The sequence below is a fragment of the Zonotrichia albicollis genome, chromosome 7, assembly GCF_047830755.1.
Source record: "Zonotrichia albicollis isolate bZonAlb1 chromosome 7, bZonAlb1.hap1, whole genome shotgun sequence".
Classification (NCBI taxonomy): Eukaryota; Metazoa; Chordata; class Aves; order Passeriformes; family Passerellidae; genus Zonotrichia; species Zonotrichia albicollis.
Genome location: NC_133825.1, coordinates 14,570,782 through 14,585,309, shown reverse-complemented (window position 1 = coordinate 14,585,309; position 14,528 = coordinate 14,570,782). Strand labels below are relative to the sequence as shown.

Here is a 14,528-nt window from a genome sequence, read left to right as displayed (position 1 = left end):
GGATTTACCATTCCTGGCTGTCCCCAGCCCGCACACAGCATTGGGAAGTGTTTGTCCCTTAAATACCCAAAGGAACAAACAAGGGAGATGTTTAAACAAGGTGTTTGGAGATAACACCTGGGGTTTCTCCCAGGAAGTTTTTGAGTTTTTTTGCAGGCAGCCAGCTGCTAAGGGACATGGGTGTGCTTGGCAGAGTCCTGCCTGCCTCCAAGAAGCCGCCCTCTCCAGGACATTTCTTCCTGGGAAGGGATCAGCATAACTTGAGGACCCACAGCTCCAGAGGTGGGCACACACTTCTGGGGACAGCCACTGGCTTTGGGTCACTTTGGCTTCCACGGTGACACAACAGGAGGGAAGAAAAGTTCCTTGGAAAACAAGGATTTTTCCAGGGAAGTACAGCTTGGGTCTGGGAGAATCCAGCCTGGAGGCTGCAGAGAGTAGCTGTGCAAAGGGGTTTCTCCAAAGACAAGGCTGGGAATTGGAATTAAATCAGACACAAACCCCCCGAGGTAACAGGAAAGCATTTAATCAGGCACTTGGCACACCACCACCGTGTCAGCAATTCCAGGGAGAGCCCTTCCAGCTGCAGGGATGTCCTCCACCATCCTGATGCTCTCGGGTGGGAGGGTGCACATCCAGATCCCCCCACTCCACCCCAACCTCCCACCCCATGTGTTGCAGCTCCTCTGTACCCCCAAAACGCATAAGCAGAAGGTTGCCTGGCTCGGGATTTGGCAGAACCATCCCTCCATGGGAGAGCCCCGCTGCTTGCTTTGAATTTGGGAAAAACGAGGCACTGGCTCGGGTTTGGGACCCGCTTTGGGGCAGAAACGGGGGCGCAGCAGGGACTGAGCCAAACCAAACCCCTGTGTGGGCAGCTCCCCCTGGGGACAGCTCGGGCACCCGGGAATGCTGCCAGGATTCAGGGATGGATGGGCTCCTCTGGAGACAGCAGCAGCTCGAAGGGAACCAGGGGCCGGACCAGCAGCCGCACCTCGGGGCCCACGGGGTTGGCTCGCAGGTTGAGGCTCCGCAGCAGCGCCATGGAGGCCAATTTGTCCGTGGGCACCTCTGGAAAGAGAGCAGCGAGGTGAGAATCCGTCCTGGGGGGGTGGAGGGATGAAAGCTCCTCTTGATGGACAGCCTGAAGCAAACCTGATACAGGATGTATTTATATTTATATTTATAATTATATCTATATCTATATCTATATCTATATCTATATCTATATCTATATCTATATCTATATCTATATCTATATCTGTATCTATAACTATATCTATACCTGTATCTGTATCTATTCGTCACAATTATAGTTATAATAGATATATAATATATAATTAATATAGTGTAATGTAATGTAATATAATGTAATATAATATAATTAACATCTATAATATATAACATATAATATATAATATATAATATATAATATATAATATATAATATATAATATATAATATATAATATATAATATAATATATAATATATAATATATAATATATAATATATATCTATAAGTATATCTATATCTATATCTAACCCAAATTATTGGGTTAAAACATGTGAGAAATTATAGTGACATCTGCATTAGTATTTGGTACGTTTGTAATGTAAATTGTTTTAGTATGGTGAGTTAGGTTGTAAGTTAATTTCGGTTGGTTGTGTTTTGAAATATTTTGTTTAAAAGATGTTAGGATTTGAGATTTTAGGATTTAGGCACAGACATAATTGAGTTTTTTGGAAAGTTGTTTTGTTTGGGTGTGTTTATGGGTAAAAGAAATGTAATAGTTATACGTGGTTTTGATGGAATTACTATAGGAATATAAATGTAAGAGATAAAATAATGAATTTTTAAATAATTTATTGAAATAATGGTGGGAAGGATTGAAAGTTTAAGAATTCTGCTGTTGGCTTTGCTTAGAATTAAAAAAAATCGGTTTTGTTGAAAAAAATTGGCAATTTTGGTGGGAATGCTTTTATAACAAAAATTATTTAAAAGGTGTATCAATTTTGAGGAGGCTAATTCGAATTTTGAATTTGACGGTATTGAGTTGGGATTATTTGAGGAATGGTTGATTGAGGGATAAATTATTGAGGTATTAATATTATTTGATTGGGTAATTGATTGTAAGGAGGTAATACTACTTGTGTTGAGGCATGGTTGTAATTTGAGGGTTTTTTTTGAGTTTAACAACAAAGGTTTGCTGTTGATGTTAAGCCTGTCTGCAGGCTTTGATCAAAACAGAAAGACAATGAAATATTAATATATCCAACTGCTCAGGCAAATGTTTGGTAAACATAGAAGTCTTTTCCAACCCAAATGACCCTGGAGTTTTAAGGAATGTGTCAGGGAGGTGCAAACGCCCAGATATCCAGTGTGGGCACTGCCCCCCAGTCCTCCAGGGTAATAAAACCCCTGCCGGGACACTGGACTGGGATTCAAGCCCCTTTCCCTGATTTCCTCCCCGGTGTTGCAATGCCCAGGAGCCCTCTCCGGGCTCACAGGAAGCCTCGTGGTCTTTGCCCTGGTTGGACAGGCTGCAAATGGCTCTCAGCCACCCACGGGCCCCTTTCTGTTCTGCAGTTTCCACGAATTTGGGTGTTGGCCTTTAGAAAACACGACATTTACAAACTGTGTTTAAAAAAAAAGGGTGCAGCTCAGCTTGATGGTCCCAGTGTGAATCCACTGAGGCTGATATGAAAACCTAACCCTGATTAAGCTCATTAAAGATGACGGATTTTGCTACAATTCACAATATTTTGGGCTAGCAACGCCCACCTGTCTGATTTACCTAAACCAATTTCTTCTTTAATTTGGCCACCAAAATAACAAGAGCCTTTTCCCCCCCAGCTCTTGTTTCCTCTGCCAGCACCTGGAGCAGAATTGCAGTGTTGTAATTATATCTGGTAGATGGTTATGTGATTTTTAAACCATGAAATTTATTTTATGCTGGAAAAAGACTCAAACACTTAGATGCCTTTGTTTTTTCCCCTCTTTCTCCTCCAGAAAATGGTGATATTTTCCATACACAAATTCCCTAGGAGAGCACAGCTCATCAGGCAGAAGCTTCACATGAATTTTTTTAATAACTCTTCTTCACGGTGGATTTGTTCACTGCCATTCCCCCGTTTCATTTTGCTGGGTTTTTTTCCCCTTGAAGCACAAAAGTAATATATTTTGTTTCATACATCTCGCTATTTAATCATCGCCTAATGCAGTGGAGAATAAGAAGTTTAATCATCCTCTTATGCAGCATGATCAAGTTAAAAGTGCTCTCACCCATTTTGCTCAGATTAGGGAGTTTAGTGTAAAGTATTCTGGGGACCAAGACCTTCCCAGGCTGGGAACAGCTCAGCTCTGCACCTCAATTCCAGGTGAGGAGCAGTGACTCACCCTGGCATGAAGGGACAGGCAGGGCAGCCTGTGGCTGTAGGGTTGTGCCCTGCCAGCCTCAAATTCCTCCAAAAACAACCCAAAACATCCCTTGCTGCCTTCCCAACAGATAAGGCACTTGCATTTGAGCCTGAATTATTCATGAAGGATCTTAAGCAAAAAGCAGGGAGGGAAAAGGCTTTTTTACATACTTACAGCAGAATGTGACATGGCCTGGGTTGGAAGGGACCTTAGAGCTCATCCAGTGCACCCTGGATGGACAGAGGGACAGCTCCCACTGCCCCAGGCTGCTGTAAGCCCCATCCAGCCTGGCCCTGGGCACTGCCAGGAATGCACAGTGTCTCTGTGGCAGCATCTAGCCCCACTCTGAGTTTGAAACCACCCCCTTTGTCCCATCTCAACATCCTCAGGAGGACAAAATCAACCACAGCTGCCCCCAGCCAGCAGTGACCTCCCCAGCCTTGGCAGCAGCCTCAACATCATCCCTATTAAACCATTAATCAAGGAATAAGGGAAGGAGAAGCTGAAGCTCTGGGCACCAAAACATACCCATGGATCTGGGAGCTTTAAAATCTGATTTGACATAACTCTAATTACCAGGGAAAGAGTTAAAAGCACTGACAGTAATATATACATAATTACAGTCCAGGGTTAAGAGCTTATTTAGATGAAAAGGGTGGCTTGTGGCACTAAATATCTCCTTTCACGGAGCCACAGGCTCCAGGCAGGCATTAATTAATCTCCTTTCACTCCTGTTTCCCTTTGGAAAACATCACCTACCACCTCCAGCTCCATTTGTCTTAGCAAGAGTCACTCAGCTGTTTCAGCAGGAGCTTTTAAACGGGCTTTTCAGCCCTGGCATGGCACAGGGGCACAGGCAGCACCAGCACTGGCACAGCACCCCAAACCAGGGCTGCCAACACCAGCTCACCTGCAGGGAACCTGCTTGGGAAGGGCTGGTGGCAGCAGTGTGATCGCCCAGGGTTTTGTTTCCTTGGAAAACACGGGCTGAACCCCCCTGGCTTTCCTGTGTCTTCCTCTCCCCTTTCCAGAGAATGTGTGAGATAAGCTCACATCACCCATTTCTGCAGCCAGGCAGCATCATGTGCACTACCCGCACATATCCCTACAACATCCTGGCTTGGAATTGTCAATTTTTACTGTTTTTGTTTTCCCCACATCTGGAGGACACCTCCCATGCGAGGGGAACCTGATAGGAGGTGACTAAACCTGGCTTGGGAGGTGACCAAACCAAGAGAGGCCACCCTCTCCCCCAGCTTGGGTGGAACCCTGCATGAAGCCTTTCCTCCCTGCATTTTAGCTTTTAGGGTAAAAGGCACTGAAAAGCTGCATTCCCTACTTGCAGCACCCTGCTTCCACAAAACCAGCGGGGGAAATGCAGTTTGGAGACCAGCTTGGGTTGAAATCAGCCAGATGAACTCAAAAAGTGACGGAGGGAGCTAAAAGTGAGACAGGAGGCAGGAGAGAAAAAGAGGGTGAGGAAAAGCCGTGTCTTTCTCCGGCTCCTGTGGAAGCAGATTTTAATTCCAGTGTTTCTGCAGGCCCAGCTGGGGGGCAGCTGATGTGAGGCTGGTAACAAACCTCCTGCTGCAGGGAGCAGTTTCCCAGCAGCAGCTGAAGCCACCCCAGATAAAACAGCAAAACTGAGTGTACTCTGAGATTCGCCTCCCTGGGGCTCCGTGGGGCTGTGGATGCACCAGCCTGGGCTCTTTGAAGGCTGCCTGCTAAATAAATTCACTTTTATCTGTGTACAACAGCTGCCCTTTTTGCCCAGCTTTCACAGACGCCAAAGCCTTCAGGTTTTTTGCACATGAACAATTTTTCTGCCACTGCAGGGCTGAGGGATGAGCTGCTCTTGCCATTCCTTTAATTTAATTTTTAGGGGATTTTGTAGTGTTAAACAGCTGCTGTTTGTTCTGGGAAATGTTCAGGTGTCCTTCCTTAGCCTGGCAGAAAACTGGGGCCGGGTTCTGCAATCAGCTCTGTTTTTTTAATGAAATCCAAGGATTTTGGGTCACCCCAGCTTGAGGTGCCTTTAGGAGCTACATCCCAGCGTGGTGAATGGGGCAGCTTGAATGGGGCTTGGCTCCCACTGTGCCTGCCGCAGTTTTGCCCTGAGAGGCAAATTTCCTTTCCTGGGAAAGGCAAGTGGCTGAGCAGGCTCTGATTATTTAGCAACAGCCCTGGGTGATGCTGGTATAGATGGATAATGAGATTATTGGCTCTTGCAATTAAAGGATAACTATTGTGTGAATATTAAGAGAAGCTTCAGTGGTGTATAAATATGTTATTATAGTACTCCCCATAGTTCCGTCTCCCCCTGTATTGCTGCCATCAGACAGCCTGGCGTATCCAGGACAGATAGAGAGGAGTCTGCACATGTGCCCCTGGCATGGGGCAGCTGGGAATGGAAAAGCTTGGTGCTTTTAGGGGGTGGACCCCCAACCCAGTTACAAAGCAGTTTGCACTGATAAATGGCAAAGGAGCTGACTGACAGACTTTAGGAAGGGCCAGGGCTGGCTGATGCAACCCCCAGGGGTATAAAAGACTGAGCACCCATCTTGAAGATGAACTGGCCATGAGGGGCAGTTCCCAGCACTGCAGCTTTTTCCTTATGTGAAAAATGCATATTCTGTGATTGACTTTTTGCACATATTAAAATGAATATTATATGCATTGTGTTAGAAAGTTATGCTGTATTAATTCTCTTAAGTAGTGTGTTAAATATAGTTTTAGGTTATAACAAAATGTTAAAATAGAAACTATTCTGTGTAAGATACTTTTTCTAAGAAAGGACTCGCAGTGAGGTAGCAGCCACAGGACACCTAAATCTTCCAGAGAAAGAGAATTTATTGCTCCATTATCAGGAGAAACGAACTCCTTCCTGCCTCACTCAGCCCTGAAGATGCCCTTAGGATTCAGAGGCAGAAGCTGACACTGCCCAGACAGAATCCTGTGTGTGAATGGAATTTATGCACCATGTATGAGGTGTATGAATATGCAACAGGCTGGTTCTTTTAAGGGTTAATCGTCTGTTAACGTGGGTTATTTTGCCCAGAAAGAGGTACCTGGACTGTCTGTGACTCTTTTTTTTTATTGTCTCATATTGTCCTAACCCAAATTGTCCAAATTATTATCACTCTAATTATACTGTTATTTTTATAACTATTTTATTACTATTAAGCTTTTAACATTTTAAAAACCAAGTGATTGGCGTTTTTCACACTTATGTAGTCCTTTTGTTCTATTTTTGTTAAGATTTAATAAACCTCTTTAAATTTCCAAGGGGAACAGTTGTTTCTCACAGTGCTAAATCGCCTTTTTCCAGTGGGAAGGGTTCCCCTCACCTGCGATCTCGTTCTCCTCCAGGTCGATGCTCTCCAGGGCGGGCACGGTGGCCAGGGGCTCCGGGAAGCGGCGGAAGCGGTTTCGGGAGAGGTCGATGGTGCGGAGGTGCAGCAGGGACCTGATCTCCTCGGGCAGCCGGTGCAGGTAATTCCCTGCCAGGTTCAGATCTGGGAACAGAGAAGGGAGGTGGTGGGATGCAGGGAAAAAGGTGGGAAAATAACTGATGTACAGCTTGATTCACAGCCTCTGGCCTCAATCCATCAGCGGGATTCCAGCTCCAAAAATTGGGCATTTTTTCTTTTCTTTTCTTTCCTTTCTCTCTTTTTTTTTTTTTTTTTTTTTTTTTTTTTTTTTTTTTTTTTTTTTTTCCCATGGTTGTCATTGTAGATTTGCCTGCTGGGAATACCACATTTAGGAGCAATGCTTTCCTAATGAAATTGGGCAGCCTTTTGAAAGCAGAGTCTGTAAAAAACAAGGAATATTTCCCCATAAACTCACCGCAATTACCTCCCCAATGGTCATTTGTCATGGCTTAAGGCTAGCCCTCTGTATTCATGTGCCTGAACCCCTTCTGAGCAATAAACAGAATGGTGGGAGAGAGGTCTTTAGCTGTGAAAAATACCTGTTTGTCACAGTTTACCCATCTGTGATGCTTTCCTGCCCTAGAAATGAGCTCCTGTGGGGCCAGGAGCGGCACTCCGGGCACAGAACCCAAATCCCGCTGTGCCAGCGCCCTTCTCCAGTGACACAGGGCTCTCTGCACTATAAATACCCACACAAGCCGCCCTGCCTCTGCTAATACCTCGTATTTATAGGTCCTGCCTTATTCAGCCTGTCCCCAGCGCTGGGGCATCTGTTCCTGCTGAAACCCAGCACAGCTCATCGCAGGAGTGAATGGTTCACTGGGGGAGAAAAGCCCTTGCTGGGAAGCAAAGTCATTTTTTGCCCTTCAGGGCTGGTTGTGCTGTCTAGAAAATGGAAATTGATTCCTTTGGTGCATGTGTTTCCTTTCCCCAACCCAGGGGTTCTCTCACAGACGATGCTGCAGCTCCGGGACAAGGGAAACCTCCCCAGGCACCCATCATAGCGGCATTTGTGTGGTACCTCATAGGAATAAAATTGATTTTAGAAGCTGCCAGAGCATCCCCAGCGCCGTCCTCAGCGCTCAATCCTGCGGTGCCGGATGCTCTGGATGCTTGCATGGCCATTTTCTATCGGATTAGCCTCGGGCTGCCTTCTCTGGGAGGTGTCCCCGCCGTGCTGATGATCGCTCCCATCTCCTGCAGCGATTAGCTCTCATTGATGCCGCACTACGAGCCCTAATTAGTCGGCACAGCCGGGATTGTCATGCCTCTGTTGTTATCCCCAAGCTGCTTTTCCTGTTCTCCATCCCTGGAGGGAGCTGGGAGTGCTGAGTGACCCCACAGCAGCCTGAAACCAGTTTGGAAGTGTGGGTGAGAGCAGAACCAGTGTTCTCATCCTTCAAGGGCCAGAAGGTACAACCCAAAATGGATTTTTTGGGGTCAGAAGTAGCGCTTGCTACGAGGTGTGAGCTCAAGGGAGACTCGTGGGTGCTTTGACCCCTCTGCAGCAATCTGGGGGCTCCTGGCGTGCCCCGGAGGGTTGGAATGGCAGTGCCTTACCTCTCAGCTGGCTGAAGGTGGTGACAAACCGGCTGGTGATGGACTTGAGCTCATTGTTGGCCAGGGAGATGCGGTGGATGCCCTCGGTGACGCTCCTCACGGCTTTGTAGACTCCAACAGGGAAGGACATCAGCTTGCAGTTGGCCAGATCTGTGCAAGAGACCCAGAGACCAACAGAGATCAACAGAGACCCAGGCAAGGGTCCACAACTTCAGTCCCCTACTTCCCCTGTGTCCACAATTCCCTGGGGGCAGCTGAGCAGCCCAGGGATGCCTATTCCACTGCTGGGGGATGCAGCAGGGATTTCCCTGGGCATTCCTGGCTGGATTTCTCATGGTCATGGCTGGCTGTCCCATGGCAACCAGTGGGGAGGGGAAAAAAGATTTGGTTGTGCCTCTCACCTCGTGGCCTTCTTGTTTTGTCCTGAGTTGTTCCTCTTTCCCCTCCCCGGAGACTCCAGGGATGGAAGCCTGTATCCCAGCCCCAGGATGGGTTCTGCTTCCTGCCCCCTCCCCAAAGCCACTGTGGGGGCTGATGGAGCAAGTTCCAGCCTCCCACGTTTCTCTCAGGGGATGTGGAGAGCCTCAAAAATGAAGCTCCAGCTCCTGCCATATTCTGGTTTATATCCCAGGGCCAGGAATCCAGTGGGAATAAAAATGAGTGGCTTTCATCTCTCTCCTTTGATGAACTGCACCCTGCTCTTGGGTATTAGCTGGAAATGGGGAAACTGCAGGAAAACACAAATCTGACATGGCCACATGGGGAAAAATCTGCTCCTGCCGCTGCTCCCAAGGAGGGGACACATCCCACGGGATTACGTGAACCTGCTCTGGCTTTGAGGGCCCTTTGGGGGAGCCTTTGCCTTCTGCAGATCCGCGGGGAGGGAGCGCCGACAGCTTTTTTTAGGCTGTGGCAGTGAAACCCAGAGCCCTGCTCCGGCCACCCGATCCCTGCGCGGCCCCGGGACGGAGCGCCGGGAATCCGCTTTGTCCTCCGCCCGCCTTACCCAGGGAATCCGCCTTGTTCTCCACCGTGTCGTTCACCTTCCTGGCCACCCGGGCCACCGCCTCGCCCATCCGCCGGTGCAGGAGGGCGGCCGGGCCCGCCGGGAATGCGCTGTGCCCTGCGGGATCCAGGCTGGAGGGAGAAACCAACCTCTGCTCTCCGGGAGAGGGATGCTAAAAATAACCGATGGGATCAGTGTTCCCAGGAGAGGGAGGGAGGCTGTGCTGGGGCTGGCATGTCCCTCGGGGTGAGATTCCCAGCTTTCCAGGATGATGGTGCTTTTAGGGTATGTAGGTGCATTCTGTTCCCTGGTTTGGGATATGGGGATGTATCCCCTTTCCTGGTATGGGATATGGGGATTCGTCTCCTTTCCTTGTTTGGGAAATGAAGGTGCATCCCTTTTCCTGGTTTGAGATATTTGGATGCATTCCCCCCTCCTGGTATTGGATATGCCATTTTCCTGGCTTGGGATATGGGGATGAATCCTCTTCCCTGGTTTGGGACATGGGCATGGGTGTCCTTTCCTTGTGTGGGATATGGGGATGCAAGTCCTCTCCTGGTTTGCCATAAGGGGATGCAACCCCTTTCCTTATTTGGGATATAGGGATCCATGCCCTTTTCCTGGTTTGGGATATGGAGGTGAATGCTATTCCCTGGTATGGGATATTGGGATACAGCCCCTTTCCTGGTATGTGATTTGGGGACAGAACCCCTTTCCTGATACAGGATATGGGGCTAAAACCCCTTTCCTGGTTTGGATGTGGGGCTACAACCGCTTTCCTGGTTTGGGGTATGGGGATACAACTCCTTTCCTGAGAGAGGATATGGGGCTACAACTCATTTCCTGAAATGGTATATGGGGACAGAACCCATTTCCTGATTTGGGATATTTGGATGCATTCCTTTTCCCGGTGACTTCATTCAGCTCGGTGTAGCCAAAACATTCTGCCCGAAGGCATCCTGGGCAGGACATCAGGACACCAGCACCCTTCCTTCCCCCCTCCCAAAAAAAAACAAAACCCAAAAGCTCGAGCTTCCCACGCCGGGAGTCGAACCCGGGCCGCCTGGGTGAAAACCAGGAATCCTAACCGCTAGACCACGTGGGAGGCGCGAACAGGGCCGCGTGGCAACACGCCTGCCCCCTGGCGGCGGAGCGGCCGGGGCGGGCCCGGGGCGGGGCGGTCCTGAGGCGGGCCCGGGGAGGTTCCAGGGTCGGTCCCAGGGAGGGGCGGTCCCGCTCCGCCCGCCCGCTCGGCGGGGACAAAGCGCGGCGCCGAGCGGGGGCCATGTCGTCCGCAGGCGGCCGCCAGCCCAGCCAGAGCCGGGCCATCCCCACCCGCACCGTCACGCTCAGCGACGCCGCGCAGCTCCCCGCCGACTACTGCACCACCCCCGGCGGGACGCTCTTCTCCACCACGCCCGGAGGTAAAAGCGCCGCGCCCGCCGGGGCCTCCGGGGGAGCGCGCCCGGGCCAGCCTGAGCGCCGCGTGTCGCGGGCGGACCGTGCGTGCCGCGCCCGTATCCCCTCTGTATGCCGTGGGTACGGAGCGCTTTCCGCCCGCTCTCCTCCACGCACACGCGTGGGGATGGGTTTGTTGTTTTTCCGGGGCGTACCGGGAGCGCGGAGGGTCCCGGCGGGGCGGCAGCTGGCTCCCGGGACGGGCTGGCGGGGAGCTCCCGGCGGGACGCGGGCACCGGGGCTCGGTGCCTCGGCCCTGCCCCGGCCCGGTGCCGCGGGGCGGTGACACGCCTGTCCCCGTGTAGCGCAGAGGGACACGTGGTGATTCGGGGTGCCGCTTCCACCGGCATCCCCGGGACAGGGTGTGCTTGCTCGGGACAGCGTGGAGCGCCCCCGGGCAGCCGGGACCCGGTTGCGGCCGGGGTGTTTGGCCGAATTATCGCCTGTTGTGCCCAGATAAGAGCGGGCAGAGCGGCGGCGCGCACCCCCAGCCCTCCCCGCCGATCCCCGGGCGGAGAACCTTGGCCCGTCCCGCCGGGAAACTCCTTCGGCAAACATGCGCTGCCGAACCGGATTCCCCCACTCTGCTCCCGTCCTCCCCCCAGGCACCCGGATCATCTACGACCGCAAGTTCCTGCTGGACCGTCGCAACTCCCCCATGGCCAAGACCCCGCCTTGTCACCTCCCCAATATCCCAGGCGTCACCAGCCCCGGCGAGCCCGGCGAGGAGCCCAAAGCGGACACCAACAACTTGAACCACCAGGAGGGCAAGCCATCCATGGGTAAGGGACCCCCGGGGCGGGACAGGAGGGATTTGGGGTGGAGGATGACGCCCCTAACGCTGCTCTCCTTGTCTCTTGCCAGGGGACGAAGCTCAGTTCGAGATGGATATCTGAGCGGGAACCACAGAGAGGCAGCGACTCCCCAGCCCTGTGCACCCCCATTCGGCTTAGCAGGATCCGTCCCGGCGAGGTGGAGGTGGCAGTGGTCCCCACCAGCGTCCCCTCCCCGCCCTCCTCTTCCCCCTCTTTTTTGGGGGGAGTGCGGCTCTGTCTTCTCCCCCTCTGCGGGTGAGCGGTCCCAGCATGTGCCAGACGGAGCATCCCTGTTCCTCCTCTTCCACCTGCCAGCAGCCTGATCTCCACCAGGCTTCTTTCTAAAACATCCCTTTGCCTCTTCTGCTGCCTCGTGCCCCCACAAAATTCCCCTCTCTTGTTACCCAAGCCTCCCATGGCCAGCAGCTTGGTGTTCTGGAGCTGTGTCACCCCCTGTGCCCCCTTCTTCTGGAAAATCTGGGCAGCCTGTCAGGAGGAGGGGGAAACATCACTCCTAAAATCATGCACCTGCTTGCACCCTGGGGAGGGCATTTTTTGAGTTTCTCTGGGGTGTGTTGGCATTCAGCAAAGGACAGCACTGGGACCCTGTTCCCTTCGGTGCTCCAGGGGTCCAGTGTCCCTGATGGAATCAGCCAGCGTGTCCACATCTCTCCTACGTGGATTTCTTCCATCTTGGCCCTCCAGCCAGGGGCTGTGTCCCCCACCCACCAGCCAGGACTCACAGCAATGTAGCCATGTTTTATAAAACCCCCTTGCTTTTATTTTTGGTACTAAAAAGGAGCACCTCACCCCCAACGACTTTGTATGGGCTGGGGCCGAGTGCCTCTGGGAAAGTGCTTTGTAGTGCTCGGATTTTTTACCCCCTAGCCCTTTAAAATGTGAATCCTACAGGGGGGAGATCCCTCTGGCACCGTTGGATGTCTCAGGAATCGCTGGGTGTCCCTGGGGGCTGTGGGGGCTCACCAGGCACTGCAGGGATGGGGCGCTCTCCCCCCTCGCAGGGCGCTGCCATCGATGCCACCCTCAGCTCTCAGGATGGCATTTCTCCCAGCTGGATCATGCTGTCGTGGATGAAGCATTTCCACATCGACCTCCCCTTTGCCAGCCTGGCATGGCATGGCCATCTCGAACCTCCCCTGGAGATGGGGTTTCTTTTTGCCCCTCTCTCCATGTGACTCTTGCCCTGACCAGCGGCGCTGGGCACGGCTGCGTCCCCCAGTCCCACCAGCCCCCCCAGTTCTGATTTTTTACTGTTGGGATTTTTTACTGTTGGGAGCCATCACCAGCTCTGCAAGCTTCTCAAGTGCCATTTTATCAGCCCCCACCTGAGTGCCTGCTCCATCCATGGTCCCTCCCTCGCTGGGGTCTCCCCACACCTCGTTACCCATGCTGGGGAGCGGGACACCCCACAGGCTTTGTGCACTTTCCATCCCGTAATTTATTTCTCTAGGTGTGTTTGGCACGGCGCTGATGGCCAGCTCCCATCTTCCAGCTGCTTTTCTCACAGGGAGCGGGGGCTGCCCCTCGTTTTGGGGGTGGGGGAGGCAGAAGCAAAAGCACAGCCCCAGGGGATGGGGTTGTCTTTGCCATCCTTGCCCTGGCGTGGGAGGTGAGGTGAGCGCGGCAGCCGTGGGCGCACGAGTGAGTGAGTGCGAGTGGCAGCGCGTGTGGGTGGGTGGGTGGTGATGAGACACACACAAATATATATATTATATAGAAATAAATATATTTTCCTTGAAGCCAAGATCCTAGGAGGTCGGTTAGGCCCTCGGATCGAGGGAGGGGCAGGGCAGGGGGCGAGGACATCCTTGGCAGAGGATGCAGGTAGCTGGCACCCTCGAGCACAGCTGCTCCTTTTGGGAAAAACCTGCTCTGCTAGCCAAAGGCAATCAGACCATATCCAAGGACAATGTGACTTAATGGACAGGAGCCGGAGGGAAACCTTTTTTGTCTTTTTTTTTTTTTTTCTCTAAATGTCCCCTTTCCCAACCTCCCTGTATCTCCGTTCCCCATCCCAGCAACTTTTCTGCGCAAAGGTTCTCTTTTGTAAGCGGGCTGGGGGCTGAGCAGGGAGGAGTGCCTGGCCTCACCGGGGTGTTCCTCTGCTAGTCAGAGTCCCTCTGCTAGTCAGGGGCTCCGTTTGGGATTTCTGTTGTTTTGTACCGTCTCTTCAAGCAGGTGTTTGGGAGGAGAAAAGCTCTCGCCAGTGGTTGCTGTTACAGTGAGATCAATAAAGATTTTGGTTCTACTAAATCAGGGTGGTTTGGACTGTGATTCAGGGGGTGGAGAGGGTTTTCCCTTCCCTTTGGAGCAAACTCCCCTCATGGGCTCTCTCCCAGTCGTGCCTAGAGAGCAGGGAAGGGTCAAACCCAGAACCAGCAGCTGAGGGTGAAATTGCAAAATGTCACATACAGAGAAACCTGATTTTCCCACAGGTTTTCCATGTGCAAAACTGCCCCAAACTGATAATTTGTCCTGATCTCAGCCCTGGAAGTCTTCAAGGACTTTTTGGATGGGACTTGGAGCAATGTTAATATATGTTAATATATTGCATTGTAATATATTTTCAAAATTTTAAACCACTTTTTAACTCTTTTATACCATCTACTGTAATTGGGGAGGGGTCTGAGCAGCCAAGTCCTTTTCCCCGACTAGGGCACTGAGGGAGGGGCAGCAATGGGATGTCTGTCCCCTCCCTCTGCCTACAGAGGGTGCCTCCGAGTTTTTGTGGGTGCCTCAGCAAACCACCAGCATCACTTGGGGAATCATCCCCTGAGGGCACCTCAGCTGTGTGTGTGAAATACCACAGCAGCACATCA

The 14,528-nt window shown here is 51.5% G+C and overlaps 2 protein-coding genes and 1 non-coding gene across 4 annotated transcripts; 1 reads left to right on the top strand and 2 right to left on the bottom strand.

Moving 5' to 3' along the window:
• Positions 1 to 504: 504 nt before the first annotated feature.
• LRRC20 (leucine rich repeat containing 20) lies at positions 505 to 9,601 on the bottom strand. 2 transcript variants are annotated; one of them, XM_074544357.1, is made up of 4 exons: positions 9,416 to 9,601; positions 8,410 to 8,559; positions 6,766 to 6,933; positions 505 to 1,155 (listed from the first exon to the last, which is right to left on the bottom strand). In XM_074544357.1, the coding sequence occupies exons 1-4, from the start codon at positions 9,483 to 9,485 to the stop codon at positions 923 to 925; spliced, it is 621 nt and encodes a 206-aa protein (XP_074400458.1). In that variant the 5' UTR covers positions 9,486 to 9,601; the 3' UTR covers positions 505 to 922. The 2 variants fall into 2 exon arrangements, with proteins under 2 accessions (XP_074400458.1, XP_005495232.1); XM_005495175.4 differs by having other exon boundaries at positions 505 to 1,071; positions 9,416 to 9,595.
• An 847-nt stretch (positions 9,602 to 10,448) lies between these two features.
• TRNAE-UUC (transfer RNA glutamic acid (anticodon UUC)) lies at positions 10,449 to 10,520 on the bottom strand. Its single transcript has one exon. It is a non-coding gene; the product is annotated as a tRNA-Glu (tRNA).
• Positions 10,521 to 10,631: 111 nt separating this feature from the next.
• EIF4EBP2 (eukaryotic translation initiation factor 4E binding protein 2) lies at positions 10,632 to 13,962 on the top strand. The gene is made up of 3 exons (XM_005495174.4): positions 10,632 to 10,839; positions 11,479 to 11,655; positions 11,738 to 13,962. Exons 1-3 carry the CDS (start codon positions 10,701 to 10,703, stop codon positions 11,767 to 11,769), a joined length of 348 nt encoding a protein of 115 aa, XP_005495231.1. The 5' UTR covers positions 10,632 to 10,700; the 3' UTR covers positions 11,770 to 13,962.
• Positions 13,963 to 14,528: the final 566 nt, after the last annotated feature.

Excerpts from the sequence above, each read along its gene's own strand:
- LRRC20 (XM_074544357.1), bottom strand. The coding sequence starts at position 9,485 with ATGGGCGAGGCGGTGGCCCGGGTGGCCAGGAAGGTGAACGACACGGTG. Across the intron at positions 6,934-8,409 it reads CACCTTCAGCCAGCTGAGAG|ATCTGAACCTGGCAGGGAAT; the intron begins GTAAGGCACTGC and ends CTCTGTTCCCAG. Across the intron at positions 1,156-6,765 it reads GGAGGAGAACGAGATCGCAG|GTTTGCTTCAGGCTGTCCAT; the intron begins GTGAGGGGAACC and ends ATCCTGTATCAG.
- EIF4EBP2 (XM_005495174.4), top strand. The coding sequence starts at position 10,701 with ATGTCGTCCGCAGGCGGCCGCCAGCCCAGCCAGAGCCGGGCCATCCCC. Across the intron at positions 10,840-11,478 it reads CTTCTCCACCACGCCCGGAG|GCACCCGGATCATCTACGAC; the intron begins GTAAAAGCGCCG and ends TCCTCCCCCCAG. Across the intron at positions 11,656-11,737 it reads GGAGGGCAAGCCATCCATGG|GGGACGAAGCTCAGTTCGAG; the intron begins GTAAGGGACCCC and ends GTCTCTTGCCAG.